The sequence below is a fragment of the Rhinichthys klamathensis genome, unplaced genomic scaffold (assembly GCF_029890125.1).
Source record: "Rhinichthys klamathensis goyatoka isolate OS25496 unplaced genomic scaffold, OSU_Roscu_1.1 h1tg000232l_1, whole genome shotgun sequence".
Classification (NCBI taxonomy): Eukaryota; Metazoa; Chordata; class Actinopteri; order Cypriniformes; family Leuciscidae; genus Rhinichthys; species Rhinichthys klamathensis.
In genome coordinates this window covers 253,211-266,057 of record NW_026606756.1, presented here as the reverse complement: position 1 = coordinate 266,057, position 12,847 = coordinate 253,211, and the positions used below count along the sequence as shown (strand labels likewise).

General features: G+C 39.5%; 1 protein-coding gene across 2 annotated transcripts in view; it reads left to right on the top strand.

The window, feature by feature from the left end:
* Window positions 1-12,847, top strand: part of map2k5 (mitogen-activated protein kinase kinase 5) — a 74,780-nt gene that overhangs the window by 36,694 nt on the left and 25,239 nt on the right. For both annotated transcript variants that reach the window (XM_056265338.1, XM_056265337.1), the window contains exons 18-19: window positions 2,877-2,903; window positions 3,227-3,259. In XM_056265338.1, the coding sequence (XP_056121313.1) occupies window positions 2,877-2,903; window positions 3,227-3,259 (60 nt within the window). The remainder of the gene's footprint in view (window positions 1-2,876; window positions 2,904-3,226; window positions 3,260-12,847) is intronic.

Genomic DNA, 12,847 nt, shown 5'->3' with positions numbered 1-12,847 from the left:
CTTCTCCGAATGCATCATCATATAATATTATCAGTTGAAGTGATAGTGATTGAAACCAATGAATGGCAAAACTTTTTTGTTCTAGGCCCGTAGTGCCAGAGGCATTATACTGAAGCATTTCATGTATACACACCCCATTAATTTATTACTTCCTCCTTTAATCTTTCTTACTCTCCCTTTTCTATGTTCCTGCATTTCAGAATTCATATGGAATGAAAATGGAGAGAGAGAGAAAGAGAGAGAGAAGCATGAAGGAGAAAGAGGGAGGGGGTTAGTCAGAAAGAAAGAGAGGGAGAGCTAAACCTCCCACTGCTAGAGCGTTTTTGCTCTTGATGTTAATTTTCACAGCTCCATATGGTGCTGCAGACTCTTCACCTGCAGGCATCACACACACACACGCTTGCACACACCACCCAGCCAGCACACACGCTACCTCAGGCCTGGCCTGTCACTCACATCAGCCCAGGCATCTGTCTGTTCTCTCTCTCTCTCTCTCTCTCTCTCTCTCTCTCTCTCTCTCTCTCTCTCTCTCTCTCTCTCTCTCTCTCTCTCTGTTTCTCTCTCTCTCTCTCTCTCTCTCTCTCTCTCTCTCTCTCTCTCTCTCTCTCTCTCTCTCTCTCTCTCTCTCTCTCTCTCTCACACACACACACACACACACACACACACACACACGCTCGCAGAGTCATTGTCCATTGTGTGGCGAGATCTCGAGAGATGCCCGCTGTATTTCTGCATAAACTTCTGATGCCCTGCCCCCGCTCCACCTGCACTCAGAGCCACAAATCTGCTGATGTTTTGTGTGTGAGTGCATGCATGATTGCAAGGGTGTGTGTGTGTTTTCTATGTGTTATCTTGTCATTGATTATAAAAGGCTCTTTAATTTCGTCTCACCCCATGTTGGGATTAATTTGCATTCTTTGTCAGGAGTTAATGGCGTCTCCCGATGGCTCGCTCGGAAAATCTTTGAAGACTGCAGACTGGCTGGCGTGTGTATACAGCCTATAGCGCTTCTCCTCCTGATTGATTTGTTGTTGCCTTTTCTGTTTTCCGGCTGTTTTGGTTTCAGCTCATTTTAAGCCCCATATTCATCTGAATATACTGTATGATTTTGCTCTCCCTGAGCTTTAATGCTATATTTAAGCAATATCACCCTAGCAAGAGTGTTGTTGTACAACAAGCTGTTGAGGCTGAAGGTAATCACAGCCGTGGCCATATTTATTATAACAGCACAATTTTGAGTGTGATATTGCTTTTATACAACAGTTCTGTTCACTCTGCTCTAGCTCCACTTCAGGTTTTTCATTTCCCGCCACATGGTCACTCGTGAAAACTCATTGTGAGCATTCCTGGAGTGAAAGAAAACATTGGTTGCTCAGGCAAAATAACACAACTCTGCTTCTACTCCGCACATCTCACATATTTTGGTCTGGAACATTGCAAACACAGACAAATGGAGCGATACAAACAGAGATCCGTCCCAGTGTCATTACCAAAAAACAGCAATCTTTGAGTGTAGTGAAGTTGGTTTGATTGTATATTTCACCTCACTATTATTGTTTGGAGAATCATCTTTTTTAAAATTTGTTAATTAGCTCATTTTTATCTATTCACAGAATTTTTTTTTATACTTTGAAACAGTTTTCACTCAGAAATCACTAGTACATTTCACAAAAAATTACAAAGAAACTAAACTAAGAAAATTAAACATGAAATTTCAAAGTAGAAAGACGGAAATGTTATTTCTTGTAAAACCTACTGAAATAATCGTTTTATTTATTACTTTGGAAAAGCTTCTTTTTAAATAAATAAATAATCACACTGCTTTGCATTTAGTTTCCATTTAGAAATTGTAGCACTTTTAACATTTGTTTAAAAAAAGTAGCTGAGTTGATGTGTTTAAAGTCGTCTTGATTGTTTAGTGGAGATCACATTTAAGTATTTCATCTTACTCCAGTGGTTTAATTGGAAAATAGCACAAACGACAAATATTTATGCCTTTAATTGTCCTGTGATTGCCTTGCTTCGCAGTTTTAGGCAATGCTGTGTGTTATTTAGTTCCTACATTAAAGGTCCAGTGTCTCCAGGTATTTAAAGAGAGCTGGGCCGTGTTTAATTGAGAAAGAGAATCAATGACTTGTGTAATGTCATCAGAGTGGCCTCAGACCGTTAGCTGCTAGCTTAAATTATGCGGTCCAGGCAGAAAGTTTTGACCAGATTGCATAAGCGTAGCGTTGCCCTCATACAAGCAGATAAAAAAAAATCACAGCAAAATATGGGAAAGCGTTCTCTATCTACTTGATGATTGTTGTATCCATTAAAGAGGTTGCAAAGTAGAAATTGAAAAAATCCTGAAGATTTTTAACTGGGACTCCCCTTTCCAACAGAAATGCTATGTAGAAACATTATGTGTTTTATTGTTATCACATTAAAATGCTCATATGAATATAAAACAATGCCTGTTTAACAAGTTATATGATTGTCAAAGAAATAACGCACTATTGACTGTAACGCACCCAGACTGTCATGCGTTTTGAGATATACAGTATATCATTAGTGTACTTGAGTCAAACATATAAACCTGGAGGTTAATAAAATGCAGGAAAATGACATTAATAATAATAAAAAAATGCTAGGCAAAGCTTATCCTAATTGAGAATCAGACTTTTAGTGACTGTGTTTTCATTATGCAAACGATGTTATCACATCATGCCCATAAATTGCCATCAGGTTTTTTTTAAATCTTCCGCCTGTGATCATAAACATGTTCTGGTGCAATGCTTGTGATTGTAACATGCTAATTGGGTGTAGCTTGCTTTCGCTCTCGCTTACTTATTCTCACCTAAATCCCATTCTCTATTATTTTTCTCTCCATACAGATTCAAAAGAACCAGGGCTCCTTAATGGTAAGTGTTTTTTCCCATGTATTTTCGGAGATGTAGGCGGCTCCTCTCGCAACCCCTCGCAGTTTTCTCCTCACTTCGCTTGGTTGCCTCCCTCGGAAGTTAATACCAGATAATAATACGCTCTGTCTTAACAGCCTGTATTCAGATTAGGTGCCATTAGAAATAAGAAAACATTACAGATCAAATGGCTTTTCCCGAGTCAGAGTGCATTTGATTAAACTGTATTGCTACCTGTTTTATTGCATTAATGATTTTATTTCCTTTGCACTGTAAGGACGTTGTATGGGGTCTAATCTCTTTTTCTCCTACCCCCTCTATCACAGCCTCTTCAGTTATTGCAGTGCATTGTTGATGAGGTGAGTCTGTGTCCCATGTACGAAACCGTCCCTAATGGGGTGGAAAGCTGATATTTTGTTTCCTAATGAAGCGAGGTGTATTATCAGCTCAGCTCAGGGTTTGAGCTCTGAAGAGCTGGAGCTGTCGAGAGCTCGGTCGTGCTGATGTCAAGGCCTTGTACAGAACAATTGGCTTAACTCCGGATTTGACTTGTAAAATAATCATAGTTAATAAACAAGTGACTATAATTATAAACTGTTTAATATTTTTCCTTATTTGTACAAACAGTGTTTGTTTGTCGGACTGTGTCTGCAGCTCAATATTTTTAAATCACTTCTTACTTTGTCTTTTTCTCTCTCTTCTCATTCTATCTTTTACACACTTGTAAAAAAAAAAAAACGTGCGCACACACAGTTTGCTGGTTTAATGTAGCATGACAGGGCTCTGGACAACTGAGGGTTATGGACCACAGAGTTGTTGCATTAACCTTGACATCCGTTAGGCGCTAAAATACACCCAGCTCAACCCTGACACATTTTCTCACCCTAATCTTTTTGAGGAGTTGGGCCAGGGTCAGTTAAACCCAGATATTCCTTGAAATAGATACAGCTCTGTGTTAAACTCACTTCTCTGATATAACCTGATATGCCTAGCTCTGGCATGTATGTGGAGTTGTATGCAGTATTTCACTAGGGGTGTAAATCGGACAGATCATCACGATACGATACGATAGCGATTCCTTCAGCCAGCGATACGATATTTGCCGATACCTCAAAAGATTATGCGATAAGATTACGATTCGATTCGATTCAGGGCTATATTGATTGGTTTATCGATATTTAGATATTATGTGCCAAGTTTACACAACCAGTTATGTTTATTAACTCACAAATGCAACCAAAATATATAACATGAACGTTTAATTAAACTCTTTGAAAATTGCACACCCATTTGGGACATTTACAAGAGAAGTTAATTTGCAAAAACAGATAACTCCGTTCTTGTTCATTTTATTATTATTGTGCATTCCAACTAATATCAATCAGTCTGCAGCTGAACATGAGCATTTTTAAGTTCAAAATAGTTGAAAACCCCACATTCTTTCCCATTCTGTTATGCTCTGTCTAGCTTTTATAAATTTGTTGTTGTTCACTCAACAGCAGCCCTACACGTTCACCCCAGGCCACCATTTTCCTTTTTCTTGTAAAATAAAGATGGCAAGATAACTGAAACATATGATCTGAATGGCTGTATCTAAGCAAACCTCAGCTGATGTGTCATTAAATTAGCAGATCTGAGGTAGTAGGAGAGGTCATCTTTAACACGCTCAAACAATCCCCAAAATTGCATCGGCCTCCTCAGCATTTAGTTAAAGCCTGTAGGCCACGGTAACTCCGACATTTAAATGCGCTTTCTACCGCTATGTGAGTAATTAATAAGTAATTGTGTTAATTGTGTGTGTGTGTGGTGGGGGATCCTCTCCCTTCTCCTCTCTGCTTGAGCTACTCACTGACACATGCTAATAACAGAACGCCACAGAGAGATGGAGAGGGAAGCATAAACACACATTAAACATACCGAACGTGTCCTTTCTGCTATAGATTGCTGCACGTAATTAATAATTAAACGGCCGCTCGTGTAATGAGTTGACCCGCGCGAACTGTTCATTACTCACCCGGCAGAGGCATCACTCAAACTATTTTCTGCCGTGCCCTTCGCTCCATCTCCCTCAGGCCAGAGAGCGCGCCGCCACGCTGCTGCCGACTGCATTCAGCTGACCAAGGCCTTATTACTCACTGCCACTGATTTACAACCTTCGGAGAGAGACAGTGAGAGGGAGTTTGAGATGGGAGTTGTGGGTGCTCCCCAGGACCTACTTTAAAGAGTAATCTAGTGCACAGGCCGAGAAAGAAGCAAAGTGAATGTGATGGACTAAAAGAGCAGGAGAAAAGAGAACATTTAGAAACTGTACCTGAGAGAATATGAGAAACAGGCAGAATAAAGAGGATATCCACCTGAGAAGGGCATCAAGACCCAGTCTATCATAAAAACCGGAACGAATATTCTGTGGTGTGAATGTACGATCTGAGACCCATTAAACATGAGCTTACCATCAGTGATGATGGAAATCACTAGATAGCAAAGAAGTGTCATGAAGTACATGGGAGAAATTCAGGAAGGTCAAAGGTAGTTGATCTAGTAATCTGACCACTTGTACTTGGAGAGGATGCGGGTAATGACAGTCTGGCTTGTTTGAAGGGCATTGTGTTTGAGTATGTATGGCTGGTTTCCATGGTGACCTCGGTATAAATAATCAGCCGCAAGGTCTCGCAGGACTCATGGGAAGGGTGAATAAATGGCTAAATGAGGTGAAGCACGCCAGAGCTGTTTTTTGTCCTCTTGTTTACTTTCTCTCAATCAAGTCCAGCCCTGCTCAGTGTCTTGCTGATTTGTAGTGCACTTCTTTATAGGAGACGCTCTGTTTCAGATCTGCACGGCAGCCCATCTTTAATTGTCCCTCTTTGCTCGTGTATTGAAACAACCCTGATGCTACTAATAAGACTCAGGCTTAAATTCACCTCTGTAATTACTGATCTAATTTTGCCTGATAATTGCTGCTGGGCAATTACATGTATATTTACTGCTGGTATTGTGGAGGAAGACGGGCCGTGGTCTGGCTCTGTTTGTAGTGTTGGATAATGGCAGCAAGCTGCATAATGTAACAGTGCTTTCATCATCATCATCATCATCATCCTCATCATGCAGCCGCCACATCAAAGACCCCCAAATGAAGGTGTTTGTGCGTCCATAAGTGTATGTGCATCTGTTTGTGTACGCGTACGTGTGTGAGGCCGTGTGCATCTTGCTGTATTTACATGTGCCTGTTTATGTGTGTTGCTCTGGATCTGTGTTTTTGGTCCAGGCATGGGACATGTATGTGTACTGTGGCCTCCAGGCTGTGAGTCTTGGCTGCGTAATGATGTATAGCTGTGCTTCTTCACCTCTGGCTATGTTCATTTGAATAGGTGTTTGTTTCACACTCTCTAGAAAATGACTTGGGTGATGTTGGCTCCTAAAAAGATACATTTAGGAGCCAAATTACTTTTTTAGTTGACTAATTACAGATTTGCTCAATAAACATGCTATTCAAAAGCACTTTAGTTCACTTCCTACTTTAACAGACTGTGTTCAGTTTTCTTCCTACTTTCCACGACAATTGTATAAACAGTTAGGCCTTGTCCACACGGAGACGCGTTTAGCTGTATACGTAAACATTTTGTATCGAATCGCCGTTTCGTCCAGACAGATCCGCCGTTTTGGGAGCCTGAAATCGCTATTTTTTTAAACCGGATCACAGAGTGGATAAATCTGAAAACGACACCCTTGCGTTTTCGTGTGCACAGCCAAAGCCAGCCAATCCGTATATTTTGTGCAATTATGATGTCATCACCCCACGTCGACCCTACTCGGACACCGCTACGTCACGTAACAGTAACAACAACTGCGGACTACATGCTTGAGTTCGTGGTGCAGAAGCTACTGAGCCTTTTTTATTCCTTTATTTATTATTTACTTGAATATGTTTTTATTTTATTTCTTTATTTTCTTTATATTTTCTTTCTTATGCAATGATGCTTGTCTGTTGTCTGATTAAGACATTTCATATTAGCCGCGTTTCCACTGCCGGGCCAGGGCCGAGCCGTGCTAGTGCGTGCCAGGGCCAGTCGCGTTTCCACTGTCACTTCCGGGGCTTGATCGGGGCTTACTCGGGGCCAACGGCCAGGATTTCTGGCCCGTCGAATACCTTGGGCCAAAGCGGGCCAGCTCGGGCTAGAGGAGTGGTTACGAACAGAGGCGGGGATTACGAGAGACAGGAGCGCCGAATGATTCTGTCAGCATTAAAGACTTTTAAAATAATTTAACTCACTTTCATGTTTTAATGCCTTCTGTTTGTGATCCGATCTGGATTCTGATCACTGTATAAGGTAGAAATATTTATACGCGATGCAAAAGACTATATGCGCGCTAACCATTACCATAGTAAACATAGTAAACGCTTGAAGATACGCATAGTAAAAAAACATGGTGAACGCTTGAAGAAGTCAGACCAATCATAAAGGCTATCGCAATCATGTTTTTATTTTATCTGTCAGTAGCCTACATATACTAGTAGTCTCTTTTTATACCGGACTATCTACTTTTTTTCGGGAGCTTCCTGTTTCTCTGACTGAAAATATATCTGTAGCTACCCAGATAGCAAAAAATATCGGCACGGCTTCTTTTTGCCGCCGGCCCCAAACTGTCGGCTATAGGTGCGCCCCGCTGGCGGAGAAGAAACGTTTGCCGCCGAATACGTCACTCCCATTTCTTGCGAGATGCCGCCGGCGAACAGCCGCCGGGCCGCCGACTTCATTCTCTCTGGCGGTTGCCGCCGTCTAAATGAACCGCGGCCGGCTGGCGGCAAGCCGCTTTGAAATCGACCAGCCATGTCATTGGCATGAGTGGAACTGACAGCATTTTAACTTTCACATTTAAAGCGATTATAATTATTATGTGAATTATATCAAATTTTTAGGTACCAAAGTCATTAGGGTTTATAACAGATTTGACTCAGTCTGATTCCATGATAAGGTTTAGGAAAATACATTTAAATTACGTTGAAACTCTGAAGCGATTCAGTGATAGGCCTATGTAAAATATATAGAATTATTTTATTCACTTAAGGTGACAATTCATTTCTTTGATTTATGCACAATTGAGATGCACAAATATTCCAAAAAGAATTCCTTTTGTAAAACTTACTTGGCAATAAATATCTTTCTGATTCTGATTAGGTTTTAAAATAAATATTTCATTCATGGTATGAACAATTTAGCAGAATAAATGGATGAAGTTAGACTTTTAACCAATGCCTGAAATCAGTGAACAGTGAAAGACATCTGCAACTTGGCCAAAAGCTTGGGTATGCTTTAGATTTTTTTTTATTAATTTGCAACCATGGTAATATTTATAATAAACATGAAAATCCCTGTTTTGACCTGAAAGATAAAGTGAAATATTTAGAAATATTTTGTCTCTCTGTCACCCCAGGAAATTTATGTCTTTCATTTTTTTACAAGTTCGATTTTTTTATTTATTTTACCTTTTACAGGTATAAGGGATTAATTTGCAATTGCGAGTTTTGCAATCTGTACAAATGTTTAAGAAAGTATTAAAGCACAAACAGAGAAGTACCTCCACCGGCCGAGAGGGGCAGTACCTAAAAAACGGAAGCAGATTTACCAACACAACAGTGGCCACTCGTCACACGATTTCAGTATTTGGAGAGGATATCCTATCTAGTCATTGACTACGATCTTTAAAGTAAGTACATTTTTCCTTTTTGTGTAACGCAATATTATGTTCATTTTTTACATTTTTAGTTCATCTTTTTCAAATATGTTCTTGCCTTACTAGTCAAGCTAGTAAGTTAGCCTGTTTACAAAGTTTGCGTCATGTTTCTGACATAGCTCATGTTAGTTAGGCTAACGTTACTTAGTTTCTTCCTGGCGTTAGTTTTTTCTTTTCTTCTTTTAACTATATTTACGTATGTTTATGCAAGTGTGAGTACTACAGTATGTGGTTTAAGATAGTATTGGTCAGTCGAATAATTAACTAACTTACGTAACTAAATCCTGAAGGACAATTCTCCCGCCCACGTGGGAATGGTAACGTTAGCAACATCTTTACGACAAGAAAGACTGATCAGTATAACTTGTGTTGTTTTCTAACTAAACATAATGATGTTTTGTTTGATTCGACAACCATGCTGCTAGTCTAGTTTAACTTACAGTGTTAGCTAACACATGCTGCTTCGCCTTTTTTACTCACTGAATTCAAGCATGTTCGACATGTTGAAATGTATCTAGCTACAGTAGATCGCCAAAGCTTTACATCTAGAAAGAAAGCTTTACATCTAGAAAGTTTAACTTTTGGTGTTTTCTTACAAAAATAACGATGTATGTGTATATATATATATGTATATATGTGTGTATATGTATATGATTGTGTTTTTCTGAACATGGTTTTCTGTTGATCCACTTGTGAAAATGACTCGTTTTTTGAAGGGGTGAGCATTTTAATGTTATTGATTTTGCCTGGAAATTAATCAAAAAGTATACTTTATGCAAAATGTTCTTCTATTTTAGATGGTTCACATTGTTCAGTTTATCAAGGAGGAGGATCTGCCATTTGCAGTGGTTCCGCAAGAGAGCATGTGACATTGGCCCCCATTTAACCTCAGCAAAAAGACGAAGGCAACAATTTAGCCATCCTCTGCACACCTCCACACAGCACCTGGGAGAAACATCATTTTAAGTTCATGAAGGGAGCAGGTAAATGGGTCTGACTTGTGTATTTGATTTTCCTGTATTTCATCTGTGTAATTTATTTTCTGTTTATTGTGGATAACTGACTCTTTCATTCATTATTCCCTACTCTAGAATCTTGTAAGTCTCAAGAAAAAAAACTCTAGAAAGATGCATCGATTCCAGAAAACCAGGAAAATGCTGAACTGGTATGTAAAATCTATTGCTGTGATGCTGGATTTGTGATCCTGCCACTAAACTATACCATTTGTTAGATTTTCAAATTTCTGTTTCCTCTTTCTCGCAACCAGGTTTCTCCCCAGTAATCCAGACTCCACCTCACAGAGCCAAGAGTTTGAGTACAAGTAAGTGATGTTATTTGTGAAGTTTTTTTGTCTTGGAAACTATTGCTTGTATTTGAAGTCGGCATGAACCGGAAGTTACAAACGACTTTTCTCCAGTGTTGTGACGTATTTAAAAGTGAAAAGGTATATTGAACGGAGGGCAGGGTTTTACTCTAGCGCTCCTCTTCTCCATCTCTGCTCATAGCACGGTTTGAGGGGAGTTGCCACGCCCTCGCGCCATAGCACATGACCGGAAGAGAAGTCGTTTCGAGGGGGGAGGGAAGGGTAACGTATTTGATTAAAGATTATAAGGCTACATGAATTTTAAAAGAATAATGAAGTGCACAGATAAATCATTTATAATAAACACTACAATATTACATATAAAAATACAAATTGTAAAATCTTACTTCAAGAGCAGGTGAAGCAAGTTCAACAAACAATGTTGAAGACGTTTGCTTGCACTGAGCAATTAGGTACAACTTGCAAACAGCACCTGTGGTTGTAGGTTTAATTCCCACTGGGGCTACCTGTACATGTAGTAGACCTAGATATAAAGTAAAATTTAACATTGTATACTGCATATATTACAGTCTGAATCCTTAGCCTTTCACATTTTTTATTTATTTATGAGAAGCTTCAGAGAAATGTAATTTGTAACACTTTTTTGAATTTTCAGCTTGGTGTAGGGGATAAAGCATGTTTTAGAGACATGTTCCTGAAGACCATTGTTCAAAGTAAGTTGGATATTTTTTTTTAGATTTAAGTAGATGTGTATGTCCTATTGTCCTCATGCAATTCAAATTAAATGACAGATCTGTATTTTCTATATTAGCCATCCGGAAGGACCCGGCAACCCAGGATGCACTGATGAGGCGGTCCAGGTTAACGTTACGCGTTACCTGAAAGGAGCATCTGACCGTGAAGGCAGAAAAAGGCGCCGCACAGCTGAGAGGGACCCACAGCCGACCACTTAAAACTATACTGACTACTGACACCCCAGAATCACTGACAACTGGAATCCTTTCTTTATCTTGCAGTCAGTAGAATCAAGACCCCTAAAGAAGTCAGAAGTTTCAGACTACACTCACTCACTGTGGAAATTACTTTCTTTTTTTCTTTTTCAAATAAAGCTTGTAAATCCTTGTGCCACAGGTCAGCATTGCCGTTACAATGGCCTATTCTACTCCAGAGCTTTACTATAAATTACTACCACTTATCATATTGTTAGAAATGGTTTGTAAATGTAGTTATACTTTTATTTATTTGGTATCTTGCACATTATTTGGTATCAAATATCCTCTTTACTTGTCATAATGTTTACTGGTAATGTTTACTGGTACTGTCCTTTTTATGAACACTTATTGTAAGTGTTGTAATTTGCTTGTAAGGCTGTTTAACCAAAATTGAATTGGAAACCTGCATGTTAGTATATTGATTTATTTATTTTTCTGTTATGTTTCAGTGATCTGAAACATCTTGTTTAAATGACAGTTACTGTACTTTGAAATGTAGAATAAAAATGCCAATTGTAAATTTGTCTGGTTTGAGCAATCATTATTCTTGATAAACTGCATGCTATAAATAAATAAAAAATATATATATATAGCCAGAATAAGCGGCGGCAGAGCGCTCGAAAATAGCGTTTGCCTCCGGCGGGCCGCGGAAGGACGGCCTTCAATATAAAGGCGGCGGAACGGCAGTTGGCCCGCGGGCCGGCCGCTTAACGAAGGCGGCTGCCGCTTTTAAAAAGCGGCTGCCGCCGGCGGTGCGCCGTCCAACGTGTTTGCGATGTCGCCATTCTGACGCTTCTACTGCCGCCGGAGAACCGACGGTGGTCCGCCGACTCATTGCTATCTGGGTACTGGGAGTCGAGACTGTGCTAACGCTCCTCAGGTCGTATTTTTGGTGGCATATAACATTATTTGTAGAAATTATCATTGTTTCTAAATGTGATATGTCCTGTAACTACCGTCATTTATTTCTGTGTGACTAATGTGCAATTTTGACATAAATTAATTCATTATGATCAATGTATCACTTTTTATTGTAAACCTGTGGTAAAACATCGATGCTTGGGTTTTAAATATTCAAGTAAACAACAAAAATGCCAGCAAACGGCCGCTTTTATCATGTTTGTTTTGCGATGCACGCTGTTTCCAGTGATTTCTTTCTGATTAGTTTTCTGATAAAACTTCCATTTGTTGGTGAAATGATGGGTTAGTGCAGCGTTTCTCAAAGTGTGGGGCGCGCCCCACTGGTGGGGAATGGAAACATGACAAGTGGGGCGCGACAAACGGGAGAAAATGTGGTAATTTTTGTGCCCATCTCTATTAATTCCTTTATTTATTGAGTATAAACTCAAAACAAAACAACGACACATTTAAATGGAAGCCTTACTTAACCTTTTCACACGTAAGTTTAAAAGTTTTTAGAGGCGCCCGTTATTTAGATCATATCCCTTTATGGTGTCCATGGTGACGCGTCATTGCTTGTCACACCGCAGCCACAATAGCGCTGAATGACTGATTATGTGCTTTTATTTCACAAATGTGTTGGCTATAGCAGGAAATATCTGATATTCCGATTGTCAAATATGAGCAAGTGGATGTGTTTTGTTGTTTAAACACCTTAGTTGAGCTATACGCGATGGGCGTTAGTTTATGCCGGATTTTAGAGGATCGGACCTGTTGGATTTAACAAACGTCAATTTATCCACTTCTCCCGAAATGAAAGTAACGTTAAGTGGCTGGTGAACTGAGAGAAGCATAGAGTAAACTTGAAATTTACTTACACGATGTGTATTTGATATGAATAATACATGTCGTCTAATTATAATGGAAATAATTATTATTCCCGCTTCCATAGACATAAGTGTGTATTTGACAAACTCTAAATGTATTGCTTTTTAATAACT